At 37.4% G+C, this 19295-nt stretch overlaps 1 protein-coding gene across 6 annotated transcripts in view; it reads right to left on the bottom strand.

Moving 5' to 3' along the window:
- The window catches only part of tenm1 (teneurin transmembrane protein 1), a 180760-nt gene that overhangs the window by 80112 nt on the left and 81353 nt on the right, over window positions 1-19295 (bottom strand). For all 6 annotated transcript variants that reach the window (XM_079870528.1, XM_079870527.1, XM_079870531.1 and 3 more), the window contains exons 4-5: window positions 12004-12241; window positions 6519-6757 (exon numbers count right to left, since the gene is read on the bottom strand). In XM_079870528.1, coding sequence (XP_079726654.1) covers window positions 6519-6757; window positions 12004-12241 — 477 coding nt within the window. The remainder of the gene's footprint in view (window positions 1-6518; window positions 6758-12003; window positions 12242-19295) is intronic.

Raw genomic sequence — 19295 nt, 5'->3', positions numbered from 1 at the left:
GTGATTTTAAAGATGAACCTGAAGAAGTGAGCGTTAGATGATCATCTAAATGTAAAAAATAGGGTAAATGGGCATGCACAATTAAATAATTAAATATATATAGCGCTTTTCTGGGTACTCAAAGCGCTTTACATGGAAGGGGGAATCTCCTCAACCACCACCAATGTGCAGCATCCACCTGGATGATGCGACGGCAGCCATATTGCGCCAGAACGCCCACCACACACCAGCTTATTGGTGGAGAGGAGACAGAGTGATGAAGCCAATCAGTATATGGGGATGATTAGGAGGCCATGATGGACAGAGGCCAAGGGGCAAATTTGGCCAGGATGCCGGGGTTACACCCCTACTCTTTTTCGAAGGACATCCTGGGATTTTTTTTTAATGACCACAGAGAGTATTAATATATAAATATTAATTATTAATTGGAATGCAGAAACATTCCAAAGCAGAAAAAACACTGAAGCTGGGATAAAGCTTTATCTGATGAAACCCCTCTCATGGGGCAGACTAACATGTTAATAAAGTCATCCTATCACTCTGAATAGCTTCATCTATCCGCCTGTTTAATTGTCTTAAGTACAGGCTTTATAAACGGCAGTTTATTTAAATAGATATGTGATCATGGCATTTCACTCACAAAGGCAACCAAATATACAAAAGCAAGGGTATAGACCTTATGTAGCTCCACCGCTTTTCAGCACTGCGCTCGTTGTGTTCTGTCTTCCGGTTTGTATTTCCATAGCATGAAGGTAAGATCTTATGGATTTATGAATGAACCGCTCATTTTAAATTCTTCCCAATCTACTCACTTTTGTTATGACATCCGTTAACACATTACAATGCTCATGATAACCTTTCTGAACTCTAAAATAAGTCCACTTCACCGAGGCCATAAAAATATACAGAGCTACCCCATAAACAGAAGTTCAAAGACAAAATTCTACAATTGGCTGTGCACGCGTTTCTCTGGCGCATAAGGTTTAGGTGTTCTCTGAACAACACGCCTTCCAATCCATCAGCCGAAACCCCCTATTGCTTAGCCTTAGGGTGTGTCTTTATCCTCTGGAAACAAACATGCAAACACACAGATACACAAAATTCAACTGTTTGATTTCTTCCCTTTTAAGGGAAATGGCAGAAAGCCACTCTGCTGAGTGGGGTCTTCTGGGGTCTAGTGTTTTTTTTTTAATTGATCTAGTGTTTTGATCATAAAAAGACAAATTATGATTCATAAATGTGCATCCATTTTCAACTGCTGTTGAAGCAATGAAGTCCTTTTCACAACTTCAAATTAGTAAAATTGCACACAAAAAAAAAAAAAAATAGTGAGTGTATGTGTGTGTAAAAACTATGGCTGTCACTTAATCTAATTATTTGTTTACATCTATATTTGCTGTGAAAATCCGCCACAGGAAGATGATTAAAAGACATTACATTATTGTGAAAGATGAAAGCAATGAATTTCATTAAATCTTTCAATCGAGACTGACAACCCTAGTAAAAATGTGTATGTGTATATGCATATAGATCTCATATATGGCTGCTGTATTATGCATGTGTTAGGTAGAAAGAAACATCACGAACAGCATGTGTGTATAAAGTGAAAATGAATAATACAGCAGCGGATGCCAGATTCACCGGAGAGAAAACTACGCCCACGCTCATACCCATATGTCTACTGCTTGCTGCTCCATGGCCTTTTGCACGTTTAATGTTGAATGGGTCTTCACCCAATCTCAGCTTGCCACACCCTCACAATGCCTCACCTATTTCAGCTGTCCTGATGTCCTACACTGCTCCATCTACTTCATCCCTGCATCACTCCATCATTTACCAGTGGATTCAGATTCAGTAAATCCACATTCAATAAAAAGATTTTCTGGAATGAATAAGCTTGTCCAGTTCATCTCTAAAGCCAATCATTTAGTCACATAAGCCTGGTGGTTTTCAAAGTTTTTGATGTCACGGATCCTGTATATTCTTCTAGCCAATCACAGCTCAACAGAGCCATTTACTAGAATCAGTAGAGAGAGCTCACTTTATTTTCTTCATTGTTTATTTGGAGAAGTAAGTTAAAGGAATCATATTTTGAGAGATCAAATTTTCCTTGATCTTTTGAAATAAGAGTTCAATGTACTATGATAAAATAATAAAGAAACTTTTAGAACAAAAGTCTTCTGACCCAGTCCAAAAATATCATATATTGCAGTTCAGCTCATCAAGAAATGCTTGAATGTGATGGCAGAAACTCATAACTGCCCAACGTTAGTCAAAAATGCCCATTCAGTGTACAGTATACACCCTAAAAAATGCTGGGTTGTTTCAACCCATATTTGGGTCAAATATGGACAAACCCATATTTACAAAAATATAAGGTTGGGTTTGTCCATATTTGACCCAAACATGGGTTGAAACAACCCAGCATTTTTTAGAGTGTATTAGGCCAAACAATCATTACAACAAGATCGGATCATTTCAGTCTGTCCTGTCACAGTATAATGTAGGCTTTGCTAAAAAAAATTTTTTTTTTACGTTTTAACACATATAATGAAGTCAAATTTTAGTCTAAGTCTAATAGGTCATTTAGTTTCCTTTAACATTATCTTTGATTTCTGATATCTTCTGGCAGATTTTGAAGCCACTGTAGCTCCATAAATCAAGATAATTAAAACCTGGCTGATGTGCCTGGACATTTTAGCTTTTGTGCTGACATTTTTAGTTTGGATAGATGAAGGTTCATCTCACTGAAACCATCTTACTTAGTCCCCTGGATACTATCAGCTGCTATCTGGGTCATTGCACTCATACAAAAACACCTCCCATTTAACACAAACCTACAGAAACCTGCCTTTGACACACACCCCCCAAAAAACTGGTATGTAATAAAATGTTTGCCACTCTGCACTGTTATTATGGGGCAGCGTATCATAATGCAAAATAAAAAAAAAATTAAATAAGTATAATAATGTCTAATGTCCTCTAAAACCCTCTCACTCTAACACACACACACAGATTCACTCAGTGCCTTTGATACATTTTCATCAACAATTATTGATTGCCTCTCTCTCTCTGTCCCTGCAGGATCCTTGACTCAATTAGGACATAACAAACACACACACACACACACACACACACACACACACACACACACCACTTAATGTCTTCATCGTGTGTGCATGTCTGGTAGCTAACGTGTGCTTGTTAAAGTAAAAATTGTGGTGAGGCCAGACGATACAGCCTCATTAAATTCATTCAATTCAATAAACTCACAGACCAATTAAAACCCTTCTTTTAGGATAAACACTCTATTAAAACATCTGACCTTAATCTAAACTGTGAACCCAATACTGTCCCTTATTCTTTCCCTAATGATAATGATATACTCATACCTCAACAGAATTCAACAGAAAGCTCTTATGATTAACTTCATTACATTTCCTTTAAAGTCCATCATCCATAAAATTACACAAATCTCACCCTGTGTGTTTGTGTGTGTGTGTGTTTTAAAAAAAAATTATATTATTTTATTATTATTTTTGGGCTAATATGATCATGATTTCAGTGACCAGTACATTAGTCTCAGCTCCAATTAACAATTTCTACCATTTTTAAAGTATTATTCCAGATTAAATACAAGCACTACCATAGAGAACAGATTTTAAAAATGTATATTTTCTTTGAAAATAATAATAATAACAACACTTTTTAAAACAAAACTGAAGAATGATATGGTAATCTTTTTTCCATTTCCATTTCACAGATTTTACAAAACAATCAGTGAAGAAAATTATTTGTGTGCCAACTGATAATCCAGTTTTCCTGAAGAATTACATTGGCCTGATTCTAACATTAACCCAACCCTAACACTACCCTAAAAGACAATGAGATGTTTTAAATAGAATATTTACGATATGCCTATTGGCCAATTAAATTACAGTTCAGCACCGGCACACAACAGTCACATTCCCAGTTACCATGTTTTATGGGTCCTTTTCTTCTCATCTGTGATGCTTTTACTCAACAGGACAAAAGTTTTTGTTCAGCGTGTGAAGATAATGCAGATTCATTTGTTCTTTATGTTCCTCTTTATCTTTATTCCTTTTATCCCTTTGCTTCCCTTCATTTGCACAGAAAATGAACTGAGAACACATTTAGATTGTTGGATAAGAATGAACGTTAAAAGACAAAGCAGACGGATTGCATCTGTTTAGACAGGGTGCCACTAACGATGGGGTGATAGACGACCATACGATCATTAACGGCACATCTCCAGAGCATGCACATGTGCGCGCACACACACACACACACACACACACACACACACACACACACACACACACACGCGCACACGCACATACACACACACAGCAAACCGTTTCTCTGGCATAATTAAAGGAATAGTTATTATTCCTATACACACAAATATTTCATGAGGAAAAAAAATCTGTGAGTAAAATGACTCATTTGCCATTATTCAACCAAAAGAATAAAACCAACCAACCAAAAAAAAAAAAACCCGCAGAATTCTGCTGCATCTGTTGACCTGCAGAGCAAATTGTGTTCAGCATTCTTTAAAAATAAATAAATTATATATATACACACACACACACACACACACACACACACACACACACACATTACCGATTGTAGTAAATGTTGAGGAGTACGATTTTTAAATTAAATTGATCAAAAGTGACAGTAAATGGCTGTAATGCCTACTGAAAACTCAGCTTTGCCATCACAGGAATAAATTGCATTTTTAAATATATTAAAAATAGAAAACAGTTATTTTAAATTGTAATAATATTTGACAATATTATTGTTTTGTATTTTTTGCTGTATTTTTGATCAAATACATAGAGATTTTCATAAGAGAAAAATTCTTACCAACCCCTTAATGAATTTGCACAAATTATTATTCAGTTAACATTTACTTTATGAAAGCTTCACAGACCATATTACTACAACTGCCCGGTCCTGCAGATTTGCTTTATACAACATTAGGGAGATTAGACCCTTCCTATCAGAGCAGGCCACACAACTCCTTGTCCAAGGTCTTGTTCTCTCCAGACTGGACTATTGTACCGCTCTCTTAGCGGGCCTTCCGGCATGTACTATCAAGCCTTTCCAACTGATCCAGAATGCAGCAGCGAGGGTGGTCTTCAACGAGCCGAAGAAAGCCCACGTCACACCTCTCTTCATCAGTTTGCACTGGCTGCCAAAAGCCGCTCGCATCAAATTCAAGGCACTGATGTTTGCCTACAAGTTAACCACTGGCTCTGCACCAATATACCTAAACTCGCTAGTTCAGACTTAAGCGCCCTCCAGACGCTTGAGTTCTGCAAGTGAACGGCTCCTTGTGGTGCCATCATCCCAAAGAGACACAACATCACTCTCACAGACCTTTACCTGGACTGATCCCTGCTGGTGGATTGACCTGCCTATCTCAACCCGAGCAGCTGAGTCTTTACACATCTTTTTCATCAGAACCTGACCAATTAATACTAGCACTTACCTTTTCTATTCTATTCTATTCTATTCTATTAGGTTTTTTTTTTTCTGATTTAAAAAAAAAAAAAAGAAACCTTGCTATGTGTACTGTGCTAGACAAACTGAGACTTATTACAGCACTTGTATACTGTTGCCCTCTTGTTGGTCTGATTGCTTCTATTGTTCTCCTCATTTGTAAGTCGCTTTGAATAAAAGCGTCTGCTAAACGATTAAATGTAAATTAATGATCATAATAGTTTTAATTTCTGAAATTCTATTTGCTCCTGTAAGATCTCTGTTCTTGCATAAAGAAACGAGTTGTACTGTGGAAAACCGTAATTCCAAATTGAATGTGTTCACAATAGATAAACACTGCACATAATTGTAGAAATGAACATCATGAATGTCAGATTCTCAAGAAATCATTATAACGTGTTTGGGAATTGCACAGGTCCTCATTTCATTAGGGAGAAACACTCCCAGACACATGATTAGTGTTTAAGAGGCTGCCGTGTGAACTTCTGACCAGAAACTTTAATAACTGCAGCCTTTCAAGCGTTAATGGATGAAACCTTTTACCCTAATGTTTTTCTCTAAAACACACATCATTTTTTTAGTGAGATTTTCCAGAGAAATGCCTGTGAAAGGGTGAAAGCAGAGAAAATTAAGTCAGTACACTGAGGTGCATAAGCACATCTCTCTCTTTCTCTCTCTCTCTCTCTCTCACACACACACACACACACACACACTCACACACACACACACACACACACACACACACGGTGACTTGGCTAAACAAAACTTTAACACCATTAACCTCTGAACGGCCTTGTGGGATATTTACTCTTTCATCTCTCGTTCTCCCTCATCCCTTGTTCATAAATATTCATCTCTCTAATAGAGTTTTTCACAGTGTGAGTTCTGCTAATTCCATATGACCCCAACCAGCATGACAGCAGCCATGGACAGAGAGAGAGAGAGAGAGAGAGAGACATACAGCAGAGGTGGAGAGATAAGACGCTCACCGATGATGTACGTCAGCAGTAGAGCGAGAGTCAGCGTAATTGCGCTGGCGCTCAAAGCCGTACATTTCCAGTTACAGCAGCGATAGGGTTTACTGAATGAGAAGAGTGGTCTGGAGAGGGTGGTTCTGGGTAGAGGCCTCGGAGGCGGCGAATACACCGTGCTGGATGTCAGAGGGTAATTCTGATTGGCTGCGTTGAAAATGGCAGACGAACCCGAACCGTGCTTGAACAAGAAGTGCCTGTAAAGGAAAGGAATCACTGTGTTATGTTCGATTTGATTCGTCAATCAATTTGATCATGAAAATACATCCAAAAATAAATTACACCTGAAAGACAGAGTCAAAGAGAGACAGAGAGAGCAACAGAGAGATGATGTGAGAAAAAGAGAGAGGTGCAATCGGAGTGTGTGATTACTCTCACTTGCTTTGGTTACTAATTGGAGTCATTTTCTCTCACGTGCATTTAATTACAGATATTTAGCACCAGAGATTAATGAGCCTTAATTTATAGATAACATCCCTTAGATTAATTATGATATTAATTACACAGAGGAGTCCATTCTTACAGTAATTTAAAGGTGCCTACTTAAAAACAATTTACTCAGAGATACACAGTCCTTGTGTTGCCTTGCACTATGTTACAATGGTGGGCAGTTACCAAATAAATAAAAATTATAATAATACAAAAAAAATAATAATCATTAACTTTTTTAGTACTGAGATTTAAGGGTTACATTTAAATGAATGTATAAGAGCAATATTTGTATATTTTAGGTGTACACTGAAATTTCTTTCCACCATTTTAATAATCTTTTAGCTTTTTTAAAAATTCACTAAAACTCACACCTTCTTTAAATTCACACTTTTGGTGTAAAAAACAAGGCATTTTAGAAAATGTAAGAAGTAATCTAGGCAGTCGTTTTCAATTAATATGTAGTCAAAAAATAGCATGCATAACAATTCTTTTAACTAGAAAAACAATGTAGCATAAAGTAATAAAAGTAGATTAAGCATATCCAGTCACAATATAGGACGTGTCAAGTCAACCCGACTTCTTAAAGCCCTATGTAGTTATTCTTTCATTTTAAATCAAAGTTCCCTTTTTTTTATCATGACATGCGGCTAGTTGTGCAACATAGGAGCAGATACACGGCTGTTTAACCGTGTCATCACGATGACAGACAGATTGAAAGATAGCCATGGGGAAATTGGTAACAGCTTTTAGGTTAAAAGCCCAAAGGCAACAGAAGAAAGATCTTCAAATTCCCAAGATACACATGGATTCTCAACAGCAATTGATCCCTTTGCAACATCAGCTAGTGATGGAACAGGGTAAACGTGTGCAACTCTTCCAAAGGCACAAAGGGTCAATCAATAAAAAGGACCAAAATCATTGAAAGGTAGATCAGTCTAAACACATTTACAAGTTAATATGCTGATGAGGCAAAAACGCATGATGACATCAATATGGATTGAAGATGATAGGGAAAAACTGAACACACACACACACACACACACACACACACACACACACACACACACACACACACACTGTTTATATTATAGTAGAGACTTCCCATCTGTTGTTTAAATTAAGCTAATTACTACACCCAAAACAAAACCCTAGCCCCTACACACAGCTTTTGGTAATTTTAGATTTTTATTGAAGCACTGTTTAGTCCATTTATGATGTTGCTTTCCATTGTTGTGACTTCCCAAAGGTCCCCACAAAATAGGTCGTTTCAGATTTCACTATATTTCCAGGGACATATGGGCCCAAAAAATTTACACAAGGAGACTTGCAAAAGCACATAAAAATATTAAGGTTGACACATATAAACAATTTTCATCAAATTGATTGCATGATATGCAAATTACATTAATCACAATTAGTTTGATATATTATAATACAAAATATATTATTATTGCTGACAAGTAAATCACTGAATGGACATTGCAAAAAGCGACATTAGATGTCAATATATTGTTTTTTCCCCATATCAAATTATTTAGAAAAATCCAGTTTGTCCACCTGTCCACTATATTTTGAAGCAAATCTTTTATACAAGTAATTGTACTAAAAAAAATATTTAATTGACAGCCCTAATTAAAATGCTTTCCTACCATAGTGACTTAATGACAAAAGCAGCAGGATGCAATGTCGAAATGTCAAGAAAAACTCAGCGCACATACTGTTTGAGGGTCAAATACAAGGCAAGTACTAAAGGCGAGTTGAGTCAATGAGAAAGCACCCAGCAGATACACACAAACAAGTTTTGGTTATTTGTTTTCAGTGTCTTACAGGGATGCCGAACAAAGCCCTGAAAGAAGCGTTTAAATGAGCATGCAATGGTAAAATGAGGCTTGAGACTGAGAGAAAAATTACAGTTTACCTCAGCCATTAAAAAAGAGAAAGTTAATTTCACACTTAGACACGCAGAACTAATCCTGTCTTTATTTACTGTAGAATAAATAAATAACAATTAACACTTAGAAAAACAAAGAGATAGATTGACACAAAGGGAAAAGACAAAAAGAGAGAAAGAAAAGAGCAGGTGTGAACACATGAGATCACAGTTTTACAAATCAGATTCCTACAGTCTGAAAATAAATATTCTATTCCACTGACTGCTTTTTTCCCTCCACTAAAATCTCAGAGCCTTCAATTCACATAGTCAAGGTGGGTATTGTTTTTAAACCAAACACTTTTGAAAAACTGTGAAATATGGCATGCATGCAGAAAACAATCTCAGATTGAAATAACACAGATTATTTTATATAGAACACCTGCGTCACTAGGTGGCCAAATGCCAGAAAAGAAAAGACATAAAAACAAAATTTTAAGCCAGCAAGTGATCACCGTGCATTACCATTTTATGGAAAAGAGCTGCTTCAACTTGACTGATCAAATCGAGATATTTGAATAAATATTTAATATTATATATTAAAAAATGTAATTATTCAATATTTAATTATATATTATATGAAACCTAATAAATTTCAGTATATTTTTGTTGGGAAAATATAAAATATGTCTATACATCAAAAACCTAGTTGATATATATATATATATATATATATATATATATATATATATATATATATATATATATATATAATTGGGCAACTATGTTTATGGAAGTTACATTAAAAATCCACTTGGTAAAAATATGATGGGAGACGTTTGCATGAGAATGGTGCTTCTTTGTATTAAAATCTCATATGATATAATTTACTGTATTCCATGCTGTATATACAGTACATATACAGTGAATGGCGACTGAATCAGCGAGTGTTCAGAATAATATGCTGATGGGAGAGATTCTCCTCTGTGCATTAATGTTGGTCTATTGATCCAGATTTAATTGAGAAAGTTCATTTGGGAGAGAGCAACATGTCAGCAGGTATAGACATCACCATGACGATGACACGTTCTCGATACAATGCCAATGTCATCGGCTGTTCGGCTCGGTTTGGCCAGAATATTTCAAGCAACCCTTTAACCTGAGGACTTTTCTTGCAGCAGTTGGCAAGATTTTTCAAACCACTCTAGAAAATTGATAAATCTGCTTTTCTTTAACCCCCAAATCTCAAAGAAAACATCTGAATGGGTGGCATTCACTCTGTGTCATGTTACAAGCCAAAGTGTATGGCCATTTAAACTCCATAAGCAAGCGAGGTTACATTTCTACACTTTTACTGTTGGCTTCTTTCAGACATTTCAATCTCCTTTAAAGAGAATAAAGTGATATTTAAAAAAAACAGGACTGATGCTGCTGGAAAAATATGTAAATGGATAAATTACCCAGCATTCCTCTAACAGCCGCTAGCATAAACATTCCATTGCTGTCTGCTGCTTGTGGTGGGTTTAGAAAAGGTGCTGCAGTGCTTAGCATAGTTCAAAATGCTTGAAATCTGTCATTAGCTATTGTTTGGAGATAGCTGGATTTGTATAATGGTGTCTTTATTTAATCACATGACAAAGAACCCTACACGCTTGACCAATATGGCAAATCTTCATAAAACGATTAACATCTCTCCAGGCACATAACAGCTATCAGCAATTCAGTCAAAATAAGTTTGACCGCTACTGCCAAATTCACCTTGCTGGAAATCTAGAAAAGCCGGCATACATGCGCTCATATGTATTCACGCGCACGCAGCTTTCATTTTCATCAATATCTATGGGGTTTGTGTGCGTGTAAGACAATCAGTCCAGGAAGACAGCTTCATTTCCTCCCTCAAAGCAGACATGTCTATCCTTCATCATTTATTTACTCTCCCATTTCTCTCTTTCAGAAGAGTAGGTCAACCCTCAATCTTCATCTTCATCATCATCATCATCAACATCATCATCATATCTCTCTCCATCTGTCGTTCACAGACAAACACTCATGCATATTCTCTTTCGCTTGAAGACAAGATGATTTAGTCATTTCTATCTCTTTTCTACTACCCAGCTTTTACATTAAAAATTAAATTAAAGTTTAACTATAATGTGGGTGCCGATGAAGAACTAAAGAAAATGGCTTTATAAAACACTAAGGGCCCTATCTTACACCCGGAGCAATGCAACGCCAAGCGCGATGCAAGTGTTTTTTGCTAGTTTCAGTCCGACGCAATTATCATTTTCACATCCTGCGCCACGTTGTTTAAATAGCAAATGCATTTACGTGCTGATCTGAAAACGAGGTGTGTTCTGGGGCATTGTTGGCACGTTGCTATTTTGAGGCAACAGAAATAGCCTGCACCACTGACCAACTGAAATCTGGTCTAAAGTCAATGGCACAATATATATATTTTTTTGTTATTTAAAGAGCGTGTTAGTAATGTGCGCCTATAGGCGTGTCCACAACGCGCGTATTAAACACACAGGGACGCACAGCAGCACACAAGCTTGCCAAATATTTAAAATAAAAGGATTACAATGTAAAAGATTATTATTATGCACTTAAAGATATGGTGGAATCCGGCTTGTCCCGTAGATGATCTGCTTGCGCACTTTTACCTCGTGCGATCAGTTCCATTTGCGCTCTGGAGACGGCTTCGGTCTTTCCACTATCAAATTCCATCATTGTAAATACCTAATCTGCCATGGCGCGAGCGCAACTGGCATTTAAAGGGAATGGGAGACGAGACTCTGATTGGTTTAACGCACGTAAATCCCAAAACACACCCATTACTCATTAAGAGAATAGGGACAACCCTTTTAGACCACGCCGACCATTTTTCCCGTCGTTAAACCAGCAAAAGTGGATTCGGACACGCCCTAAGTGAACTTGCACTTTAGACCATGCGCTTAGATCATTAAAATAGGGGCCATCATGTCTTAATGAGAATGTAAGAATGCCGAAAGTTGCTGTTTAGGCGTAGGGTTAATGGACAGAAAACATCATTATATATACCTCAGTATCAAACAATAGAATTCAATGGAAAGTCCCCAGACACAATAGAAAAACAAAAGTGTGTTTGTGTTCATATTTCACCTGGTCTCTAGTGGTATGTTGCTGTTCAGTGCCCAGGTATTGTGCGTCTGCCCGTTGTCATCCTGTCCAGCTTTATTCCCAGATTCCAGCGGTTGGCATCGGGCGGGCAGCGTGCTCCTCTGCACCACCTCTGGAAGGGGAGCCGGTGCTGGACGGGCACAGGTGCATGCGTGGGGCGGCGGAGGAGGAGGGGGCAGAGGTCGAAAGGTGAACTGAGCCACAGGGCTGGAAGGGAGATCTTGAAAGTGAAAGATAAGAAATAGAGAGAGAGAGAGAGAGAGAGAGAGAGAGAGAGAGAGAGAGAGAGAGAGAGAGAGAGAGAGAGAGAGAGAGAGAGAGCAAAAAAAAAAAGAGAGAAGTAATTATAATATTTAATGATAGTCTTCCAAAGTGTCCATTTCCTGAGAGAGAAATGGATCCTTTTAAAAATCCCCCCACCCCCGTTTCTTGTACAGCCTCTATTTGGTAACAATTCACTTGTAGCATGTATGTATAATGAATTAAAAGGCTATTCTTTATGCATTTTAACGTCCTAAAGCTTGTAATCATCTGTATGGCCTTGTGTATGATATATAAGAGCATAAAACATCATCAGCATCCAATTTCCTGAGTTATAGAGTATGCGTTATCATGTGCATTATACTGCTTTACTGATGCATCATAGTTATGACATAATCTGTTAAAATTATATTAAATTCATTGTTCAATTTATTCCATAAAATTGTCACACCCAGGAAGTTATAGAATTTGGACCCTTTCTAAAACATAACAGGAAAAATAAATAAATAATCATTTCATTTTGTTAATTTTTACACATTAGCTGAGCTCAACCACTGAATCCTGTAACTAAATATGATTCAAATTACTCAAGCAAATACTTTTCTTTTATTCAAGGGAAATATAAGCTCATCAATAACTAAAAAACAATATTTAGTTCCCATCTAGCATTCAGTATGATTCTCTACTGATTCATAACTTAATTTAGCCTAAATTTGCAACTTTGTTACTTGAAACCCTATTACTCATCTTGGCCTTTTTTTCTTTTCTTTTATTACAAACTTATATAAGTTTTATTATATTTATTTTAGGTTTATTTCTAGAAATAAAAAAACTAAATCACATAAATCAAGCTTTGGAAACAAAACTGCAAAAATAAATATTGTAAAACAAACAAAAAGTACATACGCTTTTTTTTAAGCTCCGGATACTTTGTAGCAACTCAAAAATTTGCTATTGAATGTAGAACTTGTTACAGGCAACTGTGGCAAGAGGTATTTGTTGAAAGTGGCAATACTACATTATAGCACTATAGACGTGGTTACAATTAAGACATATACAATTTATAATCAATTATATAACTTACCTTTATAAAAAAAATATCTTTAGAATGCGTTGTACACAAAGGCTTCAAGCGAAGTGTAACTAAACCTCTTTTCTCATTCAGGCTTGTTCAGTGGTCTCTTTATCTTTGTAAAACAACACATTCTACTTTAAGATACTTAGGCTTAAAGCTTCTACTTGAATTACAGCTAGCTGAAAGGTCTGTAAATGCATCACAATAAGCATCCACAAGTGTCTGCATCAGTCTTCTCTGAAACAGTGCAAGATCACAGAAACTCTATGTGATGTTGCAGCACCTGCACACATGCTGTGTTTTTTCCATCAGTTTCTCTTTTCTCTCATTTAAAATAAAGCTTATAGGGTCTTACACCTACTGCTAAACTCACCCTGCTGGAAAAAAGGATGATACACAAGCGCACACACAAAAGCCTGATCCTTCCCTACTAATTCTATTAGGCTCTGATCGGGGTTATCTATCTGTTTTAGGTAGCTAGAGATTCTCTTTATTATTTTTGTCCTTCTATTTCTCTGTCCCTTCACTTCATGCCTGTCACCTAATCTCTTCTGAGAGCTAAAATTACTTCCTAATCTGAGAAGAACACTTTCTATTTGGAGATTTGACAAAGACGCACACACAAAAGCACACACGTGCACACAAAGCTCTAAATTTCAATCTCCATGAATGGACACAGACACAAAGAGAGCAGCCGGACAAATTCAATTAGGAAACCTCACTCTTAAAGCTCTGGGATTTCATTACATAAGAGCTATTTTACTCTCTCCATCACCTCAGAAACTAGATAAAATCCACTCAAATTAACACTCTTTAAAATTTATTTAGCACTTTTTAATGCAAAGCCACAATGGTAATAAAAGCCACAAGAAGCATATTGGTTGAAAATTAGGACAAACACACACACCAAAAGTTTGCACTGGATTTAGGTTCACCCTGCAAACACCTCTCTCCTCTTGAAATCACTTCCCCATTATCTAATGCACTTAGAAATACATTGTATTTCACTTGGCTGTGGACTTGAGAGTGAACAGCATTGATTTAGATTGGATTTGCTGATTAAATTAGACTGTCTCTGATCTATGAGAATGTATGATGTTTTAGACAGTGTAAGGTTTGAATGGAAATCAACCTCTGAATATAATGTAATCAAACCACCATCCTTCATCGATCCAGCGGCTAATAAAACACAGAGACATTTACCTCTGATACACCAGCATCTATCTATCTATCTATCTATCTATCTATCTATCTATCTATCTATCTACAGTTGTGGTCAGAATCAACGGCACCCCTGGTAAATATGATCAAAAATGGCTGTAAAATATAAATCTGCATTGTTTATCCTTTTGATCTTTCTTTCACAAAATTTGCAAAAATCTAACCTTTCATTGAAGTAAAATAATTTAAAGTTGGGGGTGACTACAAACATGAAATTGTCTAGCTATGACTTCTTGTTTCACAGGAGTTTAAATATGAGGAAACACAAAGGCCAATTCCCTTAATTATCCATCACAATGAGTAAAACCAAAGAATATAGTTCTGATGGGCATCAAAAGATTGTTGAGCATCACAAAATAGAAAGTGACTGTAAGAAAATAGCTAAAGAATTGAAAATCCCCATTTTGACCATCAGGGTAATAATTAAGAAGTCCCAATCAACTAAAGATGTTACGAATCTGGAGAATCTTCAAGGATCACAGATGGAGAATTGCAGAAATTAGTTGAGTCTTGGGGTCAGAAGCCTACCAAAAATCTAATAAAAAAAATCAAACAACCCCTACATCCCCACATGTTGTTTGGGGGGGTTTCAAGAAAAATTCTCCTAGCTCATCCAAAAACAAACTCCAGCAATTTCAATTGTCAGACACAACTGGAACTTCAAATGGCACAGGGTTCTGTGGTCAGATGAAACTAAAAAACAAGCTTTTTGGCACCAAACATGCTAGATGGATTTAGTGCACACAAGGATAAAAAGTACCCTATGTGTACAGTTTAATATACCATTGGATCTTTAATGTTATGGGCATATTTTTCTGCTGGAGGTCCTGAACATCTTGTTCAGATACATGGCATCGTGGATTCTATCAAATATCAACAGAAAAAAAATCTAAACTTGACGGCTTCTGCTAGAAATCTTATAGTGGGCCGTGGTTGGATATTCAATCAGGACAACGATCCAAAACAAACATCAAAATCAACACAAAAATGTGTTACGGAGCACAAAATGAAGCTTCTGCCATGACCGTCCCAGTTCCCTGACCTGATGAGTAGAGTGAACTGAAGAGAAGAAGCACCAACATGGAGCTGGGAATCTGAAGGATCTGGAGAGATTCTGTATGAAGGAATGGTCTCTGATCTCTTGTCAGGTGTTCTCCAAACTCATCAGGCATTATACACTGAACAAAATTATAAACGCAACACTTTTGTTTTTGCCCCCATTTTTCATGAGCTGAACACAAAGATCTAAGACTTTTTCTATGTACACAAAAGGCCTATTTCTCTCAAATATTGTTCACAAATCTGTCTAAATCTGTGTTAGTGAGCACTTCTCCTTTGCCGAGATAATCCATCCACCTCACAGGTGTGGCATATCAAGATGCTGATTAGACAGCATGATTATTGCACAGGTGTGTCTTAGGCTGGCCACAATAAAAGGCCACTCTAAAATGTGCAGTTTTACTGTATTGGGGAGGTCTGGAGGGGGTCCAAAAACCAGTCAGTATCTGGTGTGACCACCATTTGCCTCACACAGTGCAACACATCTCCTTTGCATAGAGTTGATCAGGTTGTTGATTGTGGCCTGTGGAATGTTGGTCCACTCCTCTTCAATGGCTGTGTGTATTTGCTGGATATTGGCAGGACCTGGAACACGCTGTCGTATACGCGATCCACAGCATCCCAAACATGCTCATTGGGTGACATGTCCGGTGAGTATGCTGGCCATGGAAGAACTGGGATGTTTTCAGCTTCCAGGAATTGTGTACAGATCCTTGCAACATGGGGCTGTGCATTATCATGCTGCAACATGAGGTGATGGTCGTGGATGAATGGCACAACAATGGGCCTCAGGATCTCGTCACGGTATCTCTGTGCATTCAAAATGCCATCAATAAAATGCACCTGTGTTCGTTGTCCATAACATACTCCTGCACATACCATAACCCCACCGCCACCATGGGTGACTCGATCCACAACGTTGACATCAGCAAACCGTTCACCCACACAACGCCATACACGCTGTCTGCCATCTGCCCTGTACAGTGAAAATCGGAATTCATCTGTGAAGAGAACACCTCTCCAAAGTGCCAGACGCCATCGAATGTGAGCATTTGCCCACTCAAGTCGGTTTATGACAACGAACTGCAGTCAGGTCGAGACTCAGATGAGGACGACGAGTATGCAGATGAGCTTCCCTGAGACGGTTTCTGACAGTTTGTGCAGAAATTCTTTGGTTATGCAAACCGATTGTTGCAGCAGCTGTCTAGGTGGCTGGTCTCAGATGATCTTGGAGGTGAAGATGCTGGATGTGGAGGTCCTAGGCTGGTGCGGTTACACGTGGTCTGCGGTTGTGAGGCCGGTTGGATGTACTGCCAAATTCTCTGAAACGCCTTTGGAGACGGCTTATGGTAGAGAAATTAACATTCAATTCACAGGCAACAGCTCTGGTGGACATTCCTGCAGTCAGCATGCCAATTGCACGCTCCCTCAAAACTTGCGACATCTGTGGCATTGTGCTGTGTGATAAAACTGCACATTTTAGAGTGGCCTTTTATTGTGGCCAGCCTAAGGCACACCTATGCAATAATCATGCTCTCTAATCAGCATCTTGATATGCCACACCTGTGAAGTGGATGGATTATCTCGGCAAAGGAGAAGTGCTCACTAACACAGATTTAGACAAAAGTGTTGCATTTATAATTTTGTTCAGTGTAGGAGAAGACTCAGAGCTGTTATCTTGATCTCTTTAAGATCAATAAATTCGAGGCTTTTGGTCATACCTAAGATATCCAGATCAACCAAAGGAGGGAGATCATTTTCACATTTAGCTCCAAAACTCTGGAATAGCCTTCCTGATACTGTTCGTTGCTCAGACTCGCTCTCCCAGTTTAAAACTAGATTAAAGACGCATCTTTTCGGCCAGGCATTCATATAATATTTTTAATCTTACAGTTCAAACTACAATCCGGCCTCTAGTTCATAAATGCCAGAGGAGAACTGGCCCCCGACTAGGCCTGGGTTCTCCCAAGGTTTTTTTTTTTCTCCATTAGGTCACCTGATGGAGTTTCAGCTCACCATTAGGTCACTTGATGGAGTTTTTCGGTTCCTTGCCACTGTTGCCTTTGGCTTGCTCAGTTGGGGATATTTTGGGGATATTTAATTTTATTTGATCAATCAATAAATTCCACTTGAAACAAACCTTGTTGTATTATTTTAATTTAATACTGTGAAGCTGCTTTGATACAATCTGTATTGTGAAAAGCGCTATACAAATATACTTGACTTGACTTGACTTGTTATCTTGGCAAAAGGAGATTGCAAAAAGTATTTAATAAAAAGGTGCCAATAATTGTGGCCAACGTGTTTTGGAGAAAACCATTCAATTCTTTTACTTCAATGAAAGGTTTTTTTTTAATGAAAGATTTATTGAAAGATTTTTGAAAGATTTGAAAGATTTGAAAGATTTTTTTTTAATGAAAGATCAAAAGGATAAACACTGCAGATTTATTTTTTACAGCCATTTTTTATCATAATTACCAGCGGTGCCATTAATTCTGACCACAACTGTATCTACTGTATCTATCTATCTATCTATCTAAAAAATGCTGCTCCTGTTAGAGAGTAGAGCTTTGAGAGATATAGTCAATGGAATGATAAATTGGTTACTATACTATAGTACAAGAGTTTGTCTGTGTGGTCTGAAACAGATTTTGATAAAGCCTACAGTACTTTGTAGGAATATTAATGCACATACTGTAAACATTTGTAGTCCTGAGATTAAAACAGGAATAATATTTTATAAGTAGATCTAAACTAAATGGCATTATTTAGGACAAAATTTGAAAATCAACCCCTATGGCTAATTATTTATTGATTATGCATTTCACATTATCGTTGGTATTAAGTAAACTCCCTTCCTCCCAAATAATTAACTTAAACTGTTCATTTTTATGCATGAATGCATACAGCTGGCTCTGTTAACGTTGCATCTACACAGTTGCTGTATGTTAGTCAATCCAACATGCACTCCTGAATGGAAAGAGATCTTAAAGCATATCCAATTTCTTTGGAAAGTGTTTTTTAAAGGGTTAAATGTTTGTCGTGATTTAAAACCAACTGATATCAATAAAAAAAATAAAAAAAATGTATAAATAAGCAATAAGGTAACAATATATAATGCATCCACAATCCTATACATATATAATTAACTTTACAAGAATGAGAAATACTGAGACAAAATCAGTCTTGCAGAGGTGCAATGCTGATGTGAATGTGTGCGTGTGTGTGTGTGTCAGTTGCGTCTAGCTATTTCTTCAAATCAGTCTTTTGAGAAGCAGTGTCACGTACACAGCAACAGTAAAACTGCTGCACACACACACACACACACACACACACACACACACACACACACACACACACATACACACAGAATACACAGCATTCACATCCAACAAACACACATAAGCACTAACACATGAGATCAAACACACACACGCTCATGAACGCGCACAGCAAAGGACCATTAACCTGGCTGGTCTCCATGGCAACAGAGCTTGGCCCTCATAATCCAGTGCAGAAACCTTTGACTGAAAGAGGCTAGCATGGAAACACACACACAAAATGTGTGTATGACACTGATTGCACTGAAGACGGCAGAATACATAGCTATTTAATTCATCCTCACTCTATAAGCGCTCTGTACCTTTCTCTTGAACTA

The sequence above is a fragment of the Squalius cephalus genome (genome assembly GCF_949319135.1).
Source record: "Squalius cephalus genome assembly, chromosome: 5".
NCBI lineage: Eukaryota > Metazoa > Chordata > Actinopteri > Cypriniformes > Leuciscidae > Squalius > Squalius cephalus.
The sequence above is the reverse complement of the archived record's forward strand: the minus strand, read 5'-3'. Positions and strand labels throughout refer to the sequence as shown.